This window comes from Erpetoichthys calabaricus, chromosome 9 (assembly GCF_900747795.2).
Source record: "Erpetoichthys calabaricus chromosome 9, fErpCal1.3, whole genome shotgun sequence".
NCBI classification, from domain to species: Eukaryota; Metazoa; Chordata; class Cladistia; order Polypteriformes; family Polypteridae; genus Erpetoichthys; species Erpetoichthys calabaricus.
In genome coordinates this window covers 97,413,654-97,433,998 of record NC_041402.2, presented here as the reverse complement: position 1 = coordinate 97,433,998, position 20,345 = coordinate 97,413,654, and the positions used below count along the sequence as shown (strand labels likewise).

The 20,345-nt window shown below is 40.0% G+C and overlaps 1 protein-coding gene across 4 annotated transcripts in view; it reads left to right on the top strand.

Annotated features, from left to right (window-relative positions):
- The window catches only part of LOC127529132 (zona pellucida-binding protein 2-like), a 76,230-nt gene that overhangs the window by 16,094 nt on the left and 39,791 nt on the right, over positions 1 to 20,345 (top strand). For 3 of the 4 annotated variants that reach the window (XM_051931720.1, XM_051931719.1, XM_051931718.1), the window contains 4 exons: positions 4,617 to 4,742; positions 4,830 to 4,973; positions 6,566 to 6,796; positions 12,773 to 12,867. In XM_051931720.1, coding sequence (XP_051787680.1) covers positions 4,617 to 4,742; positions 4,830 to 4,973; positions 6,566 to 6,796; positions 12,773 to 12,867 — 596 coding nt within the window. The remainder of the gene's footprint in view (positions 1 to 4,616; positions 4,743 to 4,829; positions 4,974 to 6,565; positions 6,797 to 12,772; positions 12,868 to 20,345) is intronic. The other variant, XM_051931722.1, reaches the window with a different exon arrangement.

Genomic DNA, 20,345 nt, shown 5'->3' with positions numbered 1-20,345 from the left:
AAGTTACAACACTTTTACCAGTGTTAGAGTATGGTTTGCAATTTAAATAACTTTACACTGTTTTAGTACACTAAATCAATCAGAGATTTTCTAGAAGCTCCCCCATCTTGGAGAGAAATGCTGGGAACAAAACTCTTAATGTTATCTACTGTCAGAGCCCAATATTTTTCCACAGCCTGTTAAGATATAATAATGAAAACAAAAAAGCAAAATTGTAATAAAGAAAAAATAATAATAATAAACAGAAGTATTTCTGGTACATGAAAGAATAATATTACATAAACTGATTATGTAAGTGCAAAGTTTATGGAATACACAGATCACATTGTCATACTTAATACTGGTTCAATTTTGTGGCTGCCTACAACTCTTGGTATATTAAAGGGTTTAGAGTCCTTTACTCAAAGAAGTAGGGAAGGTTTCACTACTCATTACTCAAATTATGTTTTCAATAGTCTCTTCTTGCAACGGATGGAGTGGTGACTTTGAAGCTAGGGATCTGCTCTGGCAATCGGAAGGTTGCCAGTTTGAATCCTGTAAATGCCAGAAGTGACTCTACTCCATTGGACCTTTGAGCAAAGTCTTTATCCTGCAATTGCTTAATCCTTAATCCTAAAACTTGCAGGGAAAACACAGGGGTTGGTGGCAGGATTGGCACTCCAACCGCCCAAAAAAACCTCAAACTGTTCTAGCGTGGAGTTGAGGTGTCACCTGTTGCACAGCTGCACTCAGGTCCCAGTCTGGGTGGTTTGTCATGTGGTGGCAACGTGCTGTAAAATCAGCACATGCTCCCAACTAATCTCTTCTTACAACCTCCTTCTGCTGTAAGAGACAAAAGTTGATTTTTCAATGGTAAGTCTCCCTCTTTGGTTGTACCTAAAGGTGTTTGTCCATCCTATATTGATTTTGTAAGCCTCTCTTGTTTTTGTAAAATATATTTGCCAAAGGTTAGTGCTCAGTTAAATCCGCATTAGCAGGACGAAAGCGTTTGCTTATACAGTATATACATTCCTTCTAGCCCTACACAATTCACTTCCTTCATCAAGATTGCACTACTCAACATACATAGCACACTTCATTGCAACATATTTTCTAATTCAGATGTCCAGGCATAGAATTGCCCTTTGGAGTAGTCGGGTCTATTGGCCTTTCATTAAAGGCTTTGGTCCAAGGCAGAAAATTAAGAGGCTGAAGAGATGCAAAGATTAAAATAAAAGTAGTACTTACATTGTAGATAAAGCAGGTGACATTTAATTTTGGGCTTTTGAATGTGTTTAAGACCAGTCACAGATTTCATTATTAAATGTTGTGATGGTGAATTTATAGCCACTCGTCTTGATGACATATTCAAGAACAATTACCTGACAATTTGTGTCAATGTGAGCAATTTACCAGCTCATTGTGATTAACCCATGCTGTTTTCAGATGGAATGACCTTCTCATACGTACAGTTAGGTCCATAAATATTTGGACAGAGACAACTTTTTTTCTAATTTTGGTTCTGTACATTACCACAATGAATTTTAAATGAAACAACTCAGATGCAGTTGAAGTGCAGACTTTCAGCTTTAATTCAGTGGGGTGAACAAAACGATTGCATAAAAATGTGAGGCAACTAAAGCATTTTTTAACACAATCCCTTCATTTCAGGGGCTCAAAAGTAATTGGACAAATTAAATAACTGGAAATAAAATGTTCATTTCTAATACTTGGTTGACAACCCTTTGCTGGTAATGATAGCCTGAAGTCTTGAACTCATGGACATCACCAGATGCTGGGTTTCCTCCTTGTTAATGCTCTGCCAAGCCTTTACTGCAGCGGCTTTCAGTTGCTGTTTGTTTGTGGGCCTTTCTGTCTGAAGTTTATTCTTCAACAAGTGAAATGCATGCTCAATTGGGTTAAGATCAGGTGACTGACTTGGCCATTCAAGAATTTTCCACTTCTTTGCTTTAATAAATTCCTGGGTTGCTTTTGCTGTATGTTTTGGGTCATTGTCCATCAGTATCATGAAACACCGCCCAATCAATTTGACTGCATTTAGCTGGATTTGAGTAGACAGTATGTCTCTGAACACCTCAGAATTCATTCGGCTGCTTCAGTCCTGTGTCACATCCTCAATAAACACTAGTGTCCCAGTGCCACCAGCAGCCATGCACGCCCAAGCCATCACACTGCCTCCACCGTGTTTTACAGATGATGTGTTATGCTTTGGATAATGAGCTGTTCCACGCCTTCTCCATATGTTTTTCTTTCCATCATTCTGGTAGAGGTTGATCTCGGTTTCATCTGTCCAAAGAATGTTTTTCCAGAACTGTGCTGGCTTTTTAGATGTTCTTTACGTTCTTTAGCAAAGTCCAATCTAGCGTTTCTATTCTTGAGGCTTATGAGTGGCTTGCAACTTGCAGTGCACCCTCTGTATTTACTTTCATGCAGTCTTCTCTTTATGGTAGACTTGGATATCGATACGCCTACCCCCTGGAGAGCGTTGTTCACTTGGTTGGCTGTTGTGAAGGGGTTTCTCTTCACCATGGAAATGATTCTGCGATCATTCACCACTGTTGTCTTCCGTGGACGTTCAGGTCTTTTTGCGTTGCTGAGTTCCCCAGTGCTTGCTTTCTTTCTCAAGATGTACCAAACTGTACATTTTGCCACTCGTAATATTGTAGCAATTTCTCGGATGGGTTTTTTCTGTTTTCGCAGCTTAAGGATGGCTTCTTTCACCTGCATGGAGAGCTCCTTTGACCGCATGTTGTCTGTTCACAGCAAAATCTTCCACATGCAAGCACCACACCTCAAATCAACTCCAGGCCTTTTATCTGCTTAATTGATAATGACATAACGACGGACTTGCCCACACCTGCCCATGAAATAGCCTTTGAGTCAATTGTCCAATTACTTTTGAGCCCCTGAAATGAAGGGATTGTGTTAAAAAATGCTTTAGTTGCCTCACTTTTTTATGCAATCGTTTTGTTCACCCCACTGGATTAAAGCTGAAAGTCTGCACTTCAACTGCATCTGAGTTGTTTCATTTAAAATTCATTGTGGTAATGTACAGAACCAAAATTAGAAAAAAGTTGTCTCTGTCCAAATATTTATGGACCTAACTGTACTGAGAGGCCTAGTTCATCACATTCAAAGTGTTTTTTTAAATTCTTTTCTAGAAATTTAGTTTGGCTGAGGTGGGGTTTGGTATGAAGTGGATAGGACTGATTTCAGCTTGCTGGCTTTTGACTAAAATTAGTCAGATTAACAATGCCAACATTCTATTACATTCCCCTAGATTTACATTTACAGCAAAATCCTTCAGAGCTGCAAGGCTTTTTCATGCATTTTTTTATTCAAAGTACAAGCATTACAGTCATTGAATTAGCATTTTTTTCAACCATGGATTGTATCTGATGATGTCTACCTTGTGGTCTTTAATGACTGACAAAATCTCCTTAGCCACTATTCCTTATGTAATATCAAGCCAATGAGCTGTCTTTATCACTAAGGCTTGAGACAAACATGTCCAACAATCCATCCTCTTTCAATGTAGTTATGAACTCTTTTTTGAGCTACTGTGGACTGTAATAAGGTGGCATGGTGGCACAGTGGGTAGCGCTGCTGCCTCGCTGTTAGGAGACCTGGGTTCGCTTCCCAGGTCCTCCCTGCGTGGAGTTTGCATGTTCTCCCCGTGTCTGCGTGGGTTTCCTCCGGGTACTCCGGTTTCCTCCCACAGTCCAAAGACATGCAGGTTAGGTGCATTGGCGGTCCTAAATTGTCCCTAGTGTGTGCTTGGTGTGTGTGTGCGCCTTGCGGTGGGCTGGCAGCCTGCTCGGAGTTTGTTTCCTGCATTGCGCCCTGTGCTGGCTGGGATTGGTTCCAGCAGACCCCTGTGACCCTGTAGTTAGGATATAGCGGGTTGGATAATGGATGGATGGATGGATGGAAGTCTGCCTAGCAATTTTAAACTTTATTAAAAGCATTCTGGGATCTTAGCTGTTTAGTCATCCTGTTGACCACACCTGTGCAGAAGTACTCCCATTCACTAAATATTATGCCGCTTATTAACTCAATAGCACCTATAACCATACGTTCAAGTAATTATATGAGCGGAACAGATGTTATTTCATTTGGCTTAGAGAGTTGTTTTTCACTCTCCATGACAGAGACTACAGCCAAGATTAAGTACTGAAATAAATAACTAAGTAATAACTAAATAATAACTAAGAGCTGGCATCAACCATACAAAACAAATTTTATTTATTTGCTGCAGTAAGCTAGATTTATCTTATTAGTGGCAGAAGAGTTCACCAGAGAGGTTTAGCACAGGAGAGTGTAATAGAGCATTATTTGAATACTGTACACATGTTGCTCATGCTTAATATCCAAAATAGTCAACTTTATCGATTTACTTTTTTTCTCTCCCAACTGAGGGTAAGGCCAGAGTTCACAACCCCATGTAGGCATGTAGGACTGACTTGATTTCCTTTAGCTCAAAGTGACTTGGCTCAGTCAATGACAGGCCTCATTTCTAGTGTGAAAGAAATTCAAAATTCAACAAAGAAATGTATTAGAAATAGGACAAGAAGAAATGCGTAATGAAAACTGATTTTCTTTTTTTTTTTCTGCAGTTACAATGTATGCAAATATCAATTCCAAAGAGAAGATTCTTGTCTGTAGACCTTTTTATCTCAAGGATTCACTACTGCAACGTGTTCAGTACAAGTGGACTACAGCGAATGGCAAAAAAATTGAAGGTATCTTACCTGCATACCTCATACAGTAGCTTGTCGCTTTTCTTACTGGCATGCTAACTACAAGGATTGACTTTTTTTGCTTTATAGCCTCAGACTCTGTCAGTATTTCAGGCAATGGCCAGCTTGTGTTTCATCGGTTCATCACTGAATATAGTGGTGAATACCACTGCAACACCTCATACATCCTGGAAGGCTTTGAATATCAGAAAAAGTACAAATTTATTATATTTGGTAAGTGCTGACTTAGCCATATGACCACACTCCATATCCTGTAAAGCAAGCGAATTTCATGTAATCTGGACTTTTTCGTATAAAATAAGGTGGCACCATCTTCACACATAGTCTATGCTACAAGCATATGGTATACCATTATTGTCAGGCAAGTAGTAGTTTAACTGTTAGTGATAATGTGAGAGGATATTCTATCACTAAATTTGGTTAATGGACAGGTTACCTATGTGCAGCACAACTGTGGTAGCTGTATCCAGCTGGTGTACTGCTGCTCTAAACAAACCATGACTATTTTTGAAAAACACAGATGAATGTGGCCAATAAGGGCAAAGCATGTAGGGAACTAATAGCTTACATGTAGCTTTTGTAGCAGTGTCTGATCAAAGAAGCTGTTCACCAGTCCTCCTCCCGTCTTTAAAATTTAACCATTCAGTTTTCAGGACTTCTGACAGTGGTCTGGTTGGTGAAAACGCCATTGTAGTTAACCAGTGGCTGCCTTAAACTGTAGTGCATTGGCAGTAATGTTGAACAACATAAGACAGCTTTGGGTGAGGTATGGTTTTAAATGTGCCATTTATTAATAATACTATTATTTAAGTGTAATCATCAATACACTCATTATGTGACTAGAGTATGATGTTTTGCTGTTGACTAATACTGGTCTTCACTGTCCATGAAGCAATGCTCAACTTTTGTCTATAGATCATTACTATCGCTAACCATAACCATTTTTTGTTCCTATCACAAGCACCAGATAGATATATCTGAGTGCATTTTCAGGCTGCTTTTAGACATTTCTTTAATTTTTATCTTTGTTTTGTTCATGTTCTTTTGCTTAACTGGTCATCTCTTGTTGTTACCTTGGATTCAGGATGGCCTTAACAGCAGGATGTCAACTAGCATCAGTGGGCAACACTGATCACTTATCATGACGGTTATTTCCACAAAAAAAGACCTTAGGACACAGTAGTGTGTTTCAGCTGTTCCGATTAATTCTGGATAGCCAGAATTCTGTTACTTTCACGTTGTGCCTTTGACTGTTTGATAGACATTTATTCTGCATCTTTGTACCTTTTTACATGTTTTTTGTGCTTTCTTTTGTGACTATTTACTGAATCCAGCAAATACACAAAGTCAACTGTTGTAACACATTTAAAAAGTGGACATTCTCGCACACCCTTCCATAGAACCCCTAAATCCACTCTACTAGGAGACATACAGAGAACGGAAATAAGGAAGGTGCCTGGGCAGCCATGAGAATGGCTAAATAGATACCTGAATAAATTGAATATTTAGTTGTCCACTGAAGTAGATTGTGTGTCTTACCTACAGTGATCATAGAAAATGGGAACAAATATTATGTGTCTTCATTCAAATAATTAACATGTTTTACTTGCAACAATTTTTGTGTTTCTCTAAGATTCACATACACATGAAAATGTGATTTTTACACAGTAATATTTAGCTTCAACAGTGGAGCTTCATTATCTATTTTTATGCTCATAATCTGACTGAATTTTTTATTTACAGTATTCCTTTGCATTATAATAGTTTACTGCCATAAGAGTAATTTTGATTTTTTTAACCATCAGGTTTCCACAAACCCGACTGGAGCTTGAGTGCCAGTGTTGAATTTCTCTCTCGTGGCTGCAGTCAAACAGCTAATATACAGCTTGTTCAGTCAATTCTCACTCAGTTGCAGCCACGCTTAACAGGGTTGGGATGGGAAGTCGTTGAAAAAACCACAACATGCCACTGGACTAAGAAAGCAAAAATTCTTACGCCGGATCCTCGCTCAGTTATCATTCATATGGACTTCATAGGTTTGTCATCTTATTCTTGGTTTATAATCTTGCTATATGTCTATAGTTCACATCTATGGTAAATACACAGTAAAAGTACAGTTCAGTAGTAAAGACAGATAATACAGAAACAATGCAGAAATCACAACAGCATTATTTTGTACGTGGTGTGCTTTAAAAAAAATAACAGCTTTGCGCAAATTATTGTTTAACTTGACTAAAATGTTTTAATCAAGTTTGCATTAAGTGAATGCCTCACTTTGAAGGGGTGGCTAGTATTACACATGAGAGTATTTTGGCCTGAATATGGTAGATATTTCTCTGAACTCACAAATGTTCTTTTAATAATAAAATATGAGGCCTAGTCAAAAACCTGCAAATATTTCAGTAAGTTCCACTAAATTCATTATTATACTGAGGCTTCTTCTTCTTCTTCTTCTTCTTCTTCTTCTTCTTCTTCTTCTTCTTCTTCTTCTTCTTCTTCTTCTTCTTCTTCTTCTTCTTCTTCTTCCTACTCCCGTTACGGGCTGCCATAGTGGATCATCTTCTTCCATATGTTTCTGTCTTCTACATCTTGTTCTGTTACAACCATTACCTGTATGTCCTCTCTCACCACATCCATAAACCTTCGCTTAGGCCTTCCTCTTCTCATCTTCCCTGGCAGGTCTATCCTTAACATCCTTCTCCCAATATACTCAGCATCTCTCCTCTGCACATGTTCAAACCAATGCAATCTCGCCTTTCTGACTTTGTCTCCCAACTGTCCAACTTGAGCTGACCCTCTAATGTACTCATTTCTAATCCCATCCATCCTCGTCACATCCAATGCAAATCTTAGCATCTTTAACTCTGCTACCTCCAGTTCTGTCTCCTCATTTTTGGTCAGTGCCACCTTCTCCAAGCCATATAAGATAGCTGGTCTCACCACCGTCCTGTAGACATTCTCTTTCACTCTTGCTGATACCCCGTCTGTCACAAATTACTCCTGACACTCTTCTCCACCCATTCCACCCTGCCTGCACTCTCTTTTTCACCTCTCTTCCACTATCCCCATTACTCTGTACTGTTGATCCAAAGTATTTAAACTCATCCACCTTCACCAACTCTACTCCCTGCATCCTCACCATTCCATTGTCCTCCCTCTCATTTACACACATGTATTCTGTCTTGTTCCTACTGACCTTCATTCCTCTCCTCTCTAGAGCATATCTCCACCTCTCCAGGGTCTCCTCAACCTGCTCCCTACTATCGCTACAGATCACAATGTCATCTGCAAACATTATAGTCCACGGGGACTCCTGTCTAATCACATCTGTCAACCTGTCCATCACCATTGCAAATAACAAAGGGCTCAGAGCCGATCCCTGATGTAATCCCACCTCCACCTTGAATGCATCTGTCACTGCTACCGCAGACCTTACCACTGTCACATTTCCCTCATACATATCCTATACAACTCTTACGTACTTCTCTGCCACTCTCAACTTCTTCATATAATACCACAGCTCCTCTCGAGGCACCCTGTCATATGCTTTTTCCAGGTCCACAAAGACGCAGTGCAACTCCTTCTGGCCTTCTCTATACTTTTCTATCAACATCCTCAGAGCAAACATCACATCTGTGGTGCTCTTTCTTGGCATGAAACCATATTACTGCTCACAAATCATCACCTCACTTCTTAACCTAGCTTCCACTACGCTTTCCCATAACTTCATGCTGTGGCTCATCAGTTTTATTCCCCTGTAGTTACTACAGTCCTGCACATCCCCCTTATTCTTAAATATCGGCATCAGTACACTTCTTCTCCGCTCCTCAGGCATCCTATCACTTTCCAAGATTCCATTAAACAATCTGGTTAAAAACTCCACTGCCATCTCTCCTAAACACCTTCATGTTTCCACAGGTATGTCATCTGGACCAATGGCCTTTCCATTTTTCATCCTCTTCATAACTGTCCTTACTTCCTCCTTGCTAATCCGTTGCACTTCCTGATTCACTATCTCCACATCATCCAACCTCTTCTCTCTCTTGTTCTCTTCATTCATCAGCCTCTCAAAGTATTCTTTGCATCAGCTCAACACACCCTCTTCACTTGTGAGAATGTTTCCATCTTTATCCTTTATCACCCTAACCTGCTGCACATCTTTCCCAGCTCGGTCCCTCTGTCTAGCCAATCAGTACAGGTCCTTTTCTCCCTCCTTAGTGTCCAACCTTTCATACAACTCATCATACGCCTTTTCTTTAGCCTTCGTCACCTCTCTCTTTACCTTGCGCCTTATCTCCTTGTACTCTTGTCTACTTTCTGCATCTCTCTGACTATCCCTCTTTCTCTGTATACTCTCCTGTATTTCCCCATTCCATCACCACGTTTCCTTTTCTTCCTTCCACTGTCCAGATGTCATGCCAAGCACTCTTCTTGCTGTCACCCTTACTACTTGTGCTATAGTTTCCCAACTGTCTGGTAACTCTTCACTACCTCCCAGTGTCTGTCTCGCCTTCTCCCTAAACTCAACCTTGCAGTCTTCCTTTTTCAAATTCCACCATTTGATCCTTGGCACTGCCCTCACTCTCTTTCTCTTCTTGATCTCCAACATCATTCTACAGACCACCATCCTATGTTGCTTAACTACACTTTCCCCTGCCATCACTTTGCAGTCTTCAATCTCCTTCAGATTGACTCTTCTGCATAGAATTTAATCTACCTGTGTGCTTCTTCCTCCACTCTTGTATGTCACCCTATGTTCATCCCTCTTCCTAAAATACATATTTACCATAGCCATGTCCATCCTTTTGGCAAAATCCACTATTATCTGACATTCTTCATTTCTCTTCTTGATACCATACCTACCCATCATCTCCTATCTCCTCTGTTCCCTTCACCAACCATTGAAATCCGCTCCAATCACCACTTTCTGTCCCTTGGGTACACTGTTCATCACTTCATCCAACTCACTCCAGAAATCTTCCTTCTCCTCTATCGCACACCCAACTTGTGGGGCATATGCACTACCAAGATTCATCATCACACCTCCAATTTCCAGCTTCATAATCATTACTCTGTCTGACACTCTTTTCACCTCCAAAACACTCTTGACATACTGTTCCTTCAGAATAACCCCTTATGCCATTTCCTCTCCCATCCACACCATGATAGAACAATTTGAATCCACCTCCAATCCACCTGGCCTTACTCCCTGTCCATTTAGTCTCTTGCACGCACAATATATCAACCTTTCTTCTCTCTATTATATCTGCTAACTCTCTCCCCTTACCAGTCATACTGCCAACATTCAAAGTTCCTACCCTCAGTTCCACAATCTCTTTACTTTCCTTCTCTCCTCCTGCCTCCGGACACGTCTCCCCCTCTTCTTCTTTGGCCAACAGTAGCCCATTTTCCACTAGCACCCTGTTGGCTAACAGTGCTGGTGGCGGTCGTTGTTAACCCGGGGCTCGACCGATCCAGTATGGAAATTTGTATTGTTGTCTGCATATTGATTTGGCTAAATTTTACACCAGATGTCCTTCCTGACGTAACCCTCCCCCCGGCATGAAGAAACACACTGGTTTGTGCATCCCCTGTGTCTGGGTTATACTGAGGCTGCTTCTAATTTGTGCAAATCTGAAAAACTGGTACATTCGGGTATGAAACATTGTGTCATGTCCAGCAGGTCTTCATCTTCAATGCAAACACATTACATTTTGTATGTGGCTGTATTGATTTAACTATTCATTAAACTAATGTGTCATTGGATAAGTAATTACTGATCTGGAGGCAGAGACCAAAATCTGAACACTAGACATGGAAGCTATCCAGAGACAAAGACGAAGATTGGACTCCTTTGGTAATGTGTCTCTTTGGAGAATCCTTGGGTACCACTGATTTAACTTTGTGTCAAATGAGCTGTTGCTCATAGAGTTCCGAATGAGGCACATTACCTGAATTGTGAGGGACTGTCAGTTATGGCACTACAGCCATTTGGCGCGATTCCACAAGAGTGATCCGGCTCACAGGATCCTCATTGTTGAGGACCAGGCCAAGGTGACACCCACCTAACACCTGGCTGCAGCAGATAGATGGTCATTTCCGAAGGGTGTGATTAGACCTCCTGTCTGCCTTAAAGATTGCCAACTATGATCCCGAGCTGTTTCGACATGTGGTGGGTGCGGCAATGTGCTGTACCAGTGCATGCTCCCCAACCTGACCTGACCTGACCTGAAAGCTTCGAAAAACCAAACTAGTTTTTAAAAAAAAATGCCTAGTCAAACCTAAAGCACAATTTGCCATCTCAAGCAAAAGGAAAGCTGACACTGTTGCAAAAGGGAAACAATATTGTACTTTTGTATTAAACAAATGGAGCCATCGATATACATGCCATGGGACATGGTGTAGAAACAGCTACCCATACCACATTCAAAATACATTGGAACCTCGAGATACGATCACCTCTGTATACGAGAAATTCAAGATACAAGGAAAGTATGAGCGAAAAATTCAGATCTAAATACGAGCATTGGCTCGCGTAACGAGCCACGAGCCAGGCTGTGGGTATGCGTGACACGTTTCCCGATCCGCCTCGAATAAGATCAATAAGATGCTGCAGATGTTCTATCAGACGGTTGTGGCGAACGCCCTCTTCTACGCGGTGGTGAGCTGGGGAGACAGCATTAAGAAGAAAGACGCCTCACGCCTGGACAAACTGGTGAGGAAGGCAGGCTCTATTGTTGGCATGGAGCTGGACAGTTTAACATCTGAGGCAGAGCGACAGGCACTCAGCAGGCTCCTCTCAATTATGGAGAATCCAGTGCATCCACTAAATAGTATCATCTCCAGACAGAACAGCAGCTTCAGCGACAGACTGCTGTCACTGTCCTGCTCCACTGACAGATTGAGGAGATCGTTCCTCCCCCAAACTATGAGACTCTTAAACATTAACATTTAACATCATACAAAGTTATTGTCTGTTTATCTATCTATGTATCTCTGTGTGTGCCTCTGTCTCTCTCTGGCGCTGCCTGTGTGTGCGTGCGCGGCTCTCTCTCTCTCGGGCTGCCTACGTGCCTCTGTCTCTCTCTGGCGCTGGATTCACACAAGCTGACGCTGCCCGCCCGCCAGCTCACTCAGTGTTCCTTGTTCTCCCCTAGCGTGAGGATCTACGCGTTTGTGCGCTTGTGATTTCATTGGTTTTTTTGCATTTAACGTGAAAATAATTATTCCACGATGCCTCTCCCCACAGTAACCGGTTTCATCCTCCCCACCTCCCCATCGTCTCCCTCAAGCCAGCCAGGACTCTTCATAAAAATTAACTACAGTTATATTATTTACCAGTGTTATTTATTAAAGGTAGACTACAGTATATATTATTTATCAGTGTTATTTGTTAGGAAAATTGATTTTTATGTTAATATTTTTGGGGCGCGGAACGGATTAACTGGATTTCCATTATTTTCAATGGGGAAGTTTGTTCTACAGTAGATACGAGAAATTCGCTGTACGAGCTCAGTGCTGGAACGAATTAAACTCGTATCTCGAGGTTCCACTGTATCATAATGCAATGACTAATGAAAGAAAATATAAGCAAACAATTTTTAAATAATTTATTAAAATGTCAGCATACTTTAAAAATTATCAGACTGCTCTTGGATACTGTCAGACCTGACAGTGGTCAGTATGGAATGAAAGCTTTCTATGCCCAGTTTTTCAAATAGGACAAAAAAAAAGTGATAAAAGCTTTACTTTCAGAACTAGAGTAGGCTGATAATAGATGACTGTCAGTTCAAAGAACATTCAAACACTGCAATTAATTTGGGGGATAGGACTGTGTCCACAATAAAAAAACACAGATGCATGCTTTAGAGAAAGTGGCTAGTTAATGGTCTGTTATATGCTTACTATAACTTTGTGCACACTGCAATAGTTTGCTTTAAAGGAATAAGCTGATGTGACTAATTTTGGTGTGTGGCTAATACAAATTCATTTCCCTTTTTAATTTGTTTTAGTTTTTCCATATGGAATCACATGGGAGGAAGAGTGCCCTCCAGAGATTGCAGATAAGAATAGCTGTGACCAGGGGACGGAGACAAAACTGAAAATTGTGAGTGCTATATAAGTTGCACAGCAAACAAGATACTACAAATAACCATTTTTGTAAATACTATCAAAATAAGTTATAGTAATCTATATTATATGCTTTTGAAAGGCAGGTTTATTGACCTCAATGGAACATTATTCCAGTATGGATGAACCTTACATCTTGATTTCCATCCTTTAAACTAGAATTTCTGAAACAAAAAAAACACATAGAAACATACATGTGTTTTTTTTTTATTTGCTCCTGTGCCCCACAGTTTCAGTTTCAGGGCACCATAATGTATAGAACATTTTGCTTTACCGGTGTTTGTGATTACACAGGTTGTTTAATTGCCTAAATAGTGCTGGTATAAGAGAGCTTTCCTTCAGCAGCTGGTCTTGCTTCTACACCATTGAGTGCGTTGTTACCATTTTCAACATGAAGATCAGAGTTTTGTCAATGAAAGTCAAAGAAGCCATTATGAGGCTGAACAACAATAATAAAATGCTAACAGACATTAATCAAATCGATGCATGACCAACAGTAACTGTGTGAAAAGTTATTAAGAAGAAAGAGCATATTGGTGAGCATAATAACTACAAAATGACTGATAGACCAAGGAATCCTTTCACTACTCATAACAGAAGAATTCTTACCATAATCAAGAAAAATCCACATATGCCTGCCCAACAGATCTTAAAAACTCCTCAGGAGGCAAGTGTGGATGTATCAGATATCTACCATATGCAGAAGACTTCATGAACATTAATTCAAAGGTTATACTGCCAGATGCCAACCACTAGATTGTCACAGAAATGGGATGGTCAGATTACAGTTTCCGAAGAAGTACTTAAAACAGCTTGCTGAATTTTGGAAAATGGTATTGTGGACAAGACAAATGAGACCAAGATCAATTTATATCAGAGTGATGCAAGAAGAAAGTGTGTAGGTGAGAAGGAACTGCCCAAGTTCCAAGTCATACAACCTCATCTAACATGGCCGTAGGAGTGATTTGGCCTGGACATGTATGGCTGCCACAGGAGCTGGCTCACTTAATTTTCATTGATAATGTAACTGCTGATGGCAGTAACAAAATTAATTCTGAAGTGTATACAAACATCTTATCTGATCAAGGTCAAGCAAATGCCTCCAAACCCATTGGATAGCTCTTCTTCCTACAATAAGATAATGATTCCAACAATACTGTTAAAACAAGAAAGGACTCTATCAAAGCTAAAAACTGGAAAATCTTTGAATGACCAAGTCAGTTCCTTAAGTTAAATCCAATTGAGCTTGCTTTCTATATGCTGAAGAGAAATTTTAAGGAGACATGCACCCAAAACAAGCAGGAGCTTTAGATGGTAGCAGTAAAGGGCCTGGCTGAACATCACCTCAGAAGATACTCAGCACGTGATGATGTATATGAATTGCAAACTTCTAGCAGTCATTGCATGCAAGGAATATGCAAGAAAGTACTAACTATGACTGCTTTAACATGCATATGTTCACTGTGTGGGAATGATTAGAGTGCTGTGATTCTATGCAGTATGGTGAAAACGAAATATATAAAAGTACCCTTTAATAGAAACTGAAAATGTACTGTTTAATCACATGTAAATTGTTTGATTACAAATTTAAAACTGGAGAACAGGAGCAAATCAAGAAAAAATATGCCATTGGCCCAAATATTATTGAGGGTATTGTATAACCCTTGCTCAAAATTAAAAAATCAACTTGGATTAAGTAATTTTTCATATTACAAAATCTCCAAGTGAGGCTAACCATGATGGCACCACAATTTTTGTTGTATTTTATTAGAACAAAAAATGCTGCTGACCCGAAAATGTCTACAATGTTTGTAGTATGGGTATTAACAGAAAATTCCATTACCTAAGACTACCTCAGTTCTTTAGAATGCCATAAAAAGAATTAATTCAGATTATTCTAATGCGTCATTCATTAATATAGAAAGGTTTTTTAGCACTTACACACATTTATAATAATTATAACGGAAAGACATAAAGATAAAAAAAAATGTTATAATTAGCAATGATACTCCCAGTGAAAGGCACATAGACCAATGACAACAATAAAGCAAAAAACTAAATTAAAAAAGAAAAACCTGTAATAAATAAAAATAAAACCAAAACCTAAGCATAAGCAATTTGTATATATATATATATATATATATATATATATATATATATAAGCATAAGCAATTTGTATATATATATATATATATATATATATATATATATAAAATACTGTACCTGTATACATATATATGTATGTGTGTGTATATATATATATATATATATATATATATATATATATATATATATATACAAATTGCTTATGCTTAGGTTTTGGTTTTATTTTTATTTATTACAGGTTTTTCTTTTTTATATATATGTATATGTATCTTTGCATTATTTGACAGTAAACTATACCCCCGGCGTTTTGAACCCGTGCCCGCTGGGCAGCCACGTGTGAGGATGACGCACGTTTAATACGGAGCGCTCGCCCGTGTCACTCTGGGGCTCTCCACTGTTAATAAGGAGCCCCGTCCGTACCATTATGCGGTGCATAGTGGAGTACTGCGGACCCCGTAGTGTTTCCTGTTTTAGTTTGTATTTTGGTTAGGTGAGCTGTTGTTTTTGAAGCTTTTGAATTCTGGTCTTCATTATCTGCAACCCGCTGTCCATGTGTTTGGTCCACTTGTTTCACCTGTTTATGACGTTTTACTTTGCTTTCTACTCTGTCTTTCATTTGTGACCTCGCTTTATTCTGCTTTTGTTATAATGACACCTGGTCCGTGGTGATTATATTTTCCCCTTTTCAAGTAATACTTTTCATTTGTTTGTGATACTGTGATGTTTATCGTACTGTTAATAATGCATCACTGTAATGTGATTCACTTATGCCGTATAGTTTGGATGTGTGAGGATGACGTATGTTTAATACGGAGCGTTCGCCGGTGTCACTGTGGGTCTCTCCACTGTTAATACAGTGCAGTGCAATAATGCAGTTTGAGACGCGCGTTGTAGGAGTCCACGTTCATTAGATCGACGCATTAGTGCCACTCACAATATGGCGGCCACGCCTGCGCATTCCGTATTATGTCGGTTCTTACCATTCTGTGTTTTATTTCTGACCTCACTTTATCCTGCTTGCGGCATGTCAGAAGGTTCGTAGTCTCTCTCGTTTTATTGTGGGGAGGGGGGTTTTGTTTTGTAACCTGATCTCTATGTGTTTGTCCCTGTTCTTTAACCTCTTTATGACGTTTTACTTTGTTTCCCACTCTGACGGTTCGTAGTTTCTCCCGTTTTGCTCTTATGCGGGGGGGTGGGGGGGTTGGGTGGCTTTGTATGGCGCCTGCGCACGTGCGTAGTCTCTCCCATTTCACTATGGGGGGGGGGGGGCTTTGTGTGGCGCCTGCGCACTACATCTTTTGCGTCCACGGCCCATGTCCCTGCATCCATATCTGGTTTACCATTCTTGTTTAGTAATATGGATATATATGTATGTATATATATATATATATATGCATATGTGTATATCTCTCTATTATAAAAAGAAATCCTGTCCCCTGTCCTGATAGTCTATGATACGTGATAATCTCGAAAGACATTTTAAAGACCCGCGAGACCAAGGAGACTTGCCACGGTGCGTCTCGCAGGGACCGTAAACATGAGACGCACGGGCGTGGGCCAGAAATAAAAGACAGGTATTGCTTTTACAACGTCACGCGAGACCAGGCAGTGAGCCATCATTTAAAACAAGTCAACAGACCTCTAAGCCAGCAGTTGTTGGATTGCTTTCGGCAGGCAAGCATCATGTATTCCCAGCTCTTAAAACAACGACATGCAATAGGCAGAAGAGGCAGCTAGCAAGCAGGAAAAAGACAGCAAATGATCCAAAGGCATATCCATAGCGCACGTTCAGCCGCAACACCCTTCACAACACAAGCAGTATTATACGTCTGGGAAGAAAGAGATGGAACCTCACGCGGGACAGGAAATAAACAAGTATTGTTTTTACAAAAGTTTTTAAAGTAAAAGTGAAAAAAATGCATATGTAGCAATTCACAAGAAAATAACAATCTCTTTAAATTGTAGATTGCCTGCCTAAGGTAAAGTCATCCGTGATGAATGGGGACATGGGAATGAGGGGTCCTTTCATCGGATTAGTGCTATTTCAGATGTGTAATGGCAAAATGGGGGAGGCAGCTTGATGAATGAGGTCTCCAGGACTTAAAACAAATCCAAATCATATTATGTGATATCATCTAATGTGAAATTCTACTCCGTACTTCTAGAATTTTTATTTTTATACTGTATTGAGGATTTATTCTGTTCTATGTATTGTACTGTACGGCTCAAAATTAAAAGACAATGAGTAAAATGACAAAGTAGAACTTCATAAAGACGTTTACAAACGTTGACGCTAAACACATGCAGAGCAGGTTAGAGACTATGAAACCAGTGAAATTAGAAAGGCTCAAAAAAAAAAACGGCGCTATACACATGTGGAGAAAGTTAAAGGATATGAAAGTAGGAAAATTAGGAAATATAAAAAAAGAAAGTAAAGATTGCAGTAGCGGCAACAAACAAACTGCCTCATTTAACTATGCACCAGTCTAACTTTGGTTTTGCACAATAATTACTATACTATTGCACCTTAACACTTAATTCTACTTATTCACATAATTTTACTTATTTATTATGTTCTACAATACTGTTATCTTTCAATCTATGACTTTTTGTTAATCTAACTGATATTCTTCTAACTTTGCACAGTTTTTGATAAGCGGATCAGGATGCATTTTACTGCATGTTGTCCTGTATAACTATGCATGTGACAAATAAAGAATCTTGAGAATTTCAAAAACGGAGTTTACCGCACATGCATTTATTGGTTACTTTGTTAGTGTATATATATTTATCTGTCTGCTTATTTCAAAAGCTAAATTTACCCCAGGAGTCAAAAACGTTCTGTCTAGCCCTTGTACAAAAACCTAGACAAAAGCTGGGGTATCACCTTGGTAACCCCATGTACTTTTGGAACTGTGAGAGGAAAATAGCACAACTTTACAGACAGGAGTCCAATGCAGAACTCTACTTACTTTTTTACTTTGTAAAAAAAAAATTATTAACTGCTGATGATATAGATCGTTTTGTCTGTGCTGAAATTCCAAACAGAGAAACCTGTCCTGACCTCTTTAAAAAGATTCAGCATATTGGGACTCGCAAGATTACAAATATTGTTTTTACAGAAGTTCTGAAATAAAAGTGAAACTAATGAAATAGCACCAATTCAAAGAAAAAAAAAAATCTTAAAAGTGTGTATCCGGAAAACCAAACACGGGGGATTGCGAGCGAAGCCCCCTAGTGTATACAGTATATATATATATATGTATATATTGTGAAGGACAGCCGGGTCCCATGCCCGGCAGGGACGCCCCTGCTGCATCTGTTCCGGGGGAGCAGCCATGGACAATTCAATACCTCCCCCGGGACGCTTGGTGCCAACCTCCCTGGCGGACGATGATTCCCCAACCTGGCGCATGGCTCCATGGGAGATGGAGTCCTCCACAGCCTGGTTGGGGGCTCGGATGGCCGCTAGGGGGAGCTGCATGGAGTCGAATCTTCAGCCCCATCCGGAAATGCAATTAAGACCAGGTGATCAAGCACCTGGAACGCTTCCGGGTGGGGTATAAAAAAGGCCAGCCATCACCACTCAGGGAGCCAGAGTTGGGAGGAAGGAGACAAAGCTTGCGGAGGAGTGGTAGGAGAGAAGAGTGTGTTGTTGGGATTGTGCTTTTGGGACTGTGTATTGCCTGTGGGTCACGGGGAAGACGTGCGCCCACGGGTGAAGAAAAATAAAAGTCCTTGTGTGTTTTATACGTGCCTCTGTGTCGTTCTGTGCCGGGTCAGGCGCCTATATAGCGCCTTTTCTACAATATATATATATATATGTTCATTGCATTCGTAGTCTGAGTCTCGACGACCTGAATTGTGTGGGTGGTTACCTACCAGGTAACGCTTGTGGTTGGTCTGCCATTCGGAAAACATCTGCCACGGTGCCCTCTTTCAGTTGCAAGAAGCAGATCATGGAATGTTTCATAGTTTTATGTATATGTACAGTGTATATATATATATATATATATATATATATATATATATATATATATATATATATATATATATATATATATATATATATATACATATATATATATATATACATATACATATACACATACACATATATATATATATGTATATGTATATATGTGTATATGTATATATATGTATATGTATGTATATGTATGTATATGTATATATATGTATATGTGTATGTGTGTATATATATATTTATATATTCACGGCATTCGTAGTCTGAATCACAATCTGATTGTATGGGTGGTTACCTACCAGGTAACGCTTGTGGTTGGTCAGCAAGTCGGCTAACATCCGCCACGGTGCCCTCTTTCAGTTGCGAGAAGCAGATCATAGAATGGTTGAAATAGTTTACTGTCAAATAATGCAAAGAGTACGCGACACGTGTTTCGCCCTAACTCTGCGCTCATCAGGCGTACACACTCACTGCACTCCCTCTCGGGAATCGAACCACGAACGTCAGCGCTAGAGGCGAAGCCCCTAACGTTGCGCCACGGCGTGTGGTTCGTTCATTTGACAGCATGTAGATCGGGGTAATTACATTCACGGCATTCGTAGTCTGAATCACAATCTGATTGTATGGGTGGTTACCTACCAGGTTTTGCATTATTTGACAGTAAACTATTTCAACCATATATATATATATATATATATATATATATATATATATATATATATATATATATATATATATATATATATATATATATATTATATATATATATATATATATGAAAGAGAAGGTCTGTGATACAGTTTGCATATTTGCAGCTGGAGATTCACAAAGGGAGAAAAAATGAATCACGTATCATAAAGTAGTTTTTATTCCTGAGCTTTCAACACCTGCCAGGGGTCTTCATCAGAGGATAATGCTTAGACTTACAAGAATCAAAGGCAATATATAGCAAAAAATTATGTTATGGTGGCTAAGTCAGTCTCCCTGGGAGACGTTGGTGCCTCAGTTTCCCGCTGGGCTCCATGGGAGATGGAGTTCTCCACAACCCTGTGGGGATCTGGGGTGGTCGCCAGAGGGTGCTGCATTGATCCTGCTGCCTTTATGAACACCTCTACAGCCACGCCCTGAAGTGCAATTAGCCACAGGTGATCAAGCACCTGGAGCACTTCCGGGTGGGCTATAAAAGGGCCAGCATCCACCACTCAGGAGCCAGAATCGGGAGGAAGAGGACAAGGTTGCCTGGGAGGAGTGGTGGTGCCAGGGGAAGGACTGGTTTGTCTGTTTAAGTGCTTTGGGACTGTGTTGGGCCTGTGGGACACGGGGAAGATGTGCCCCATGGCTGAAGAAAAAATAAAAGCCTGTGT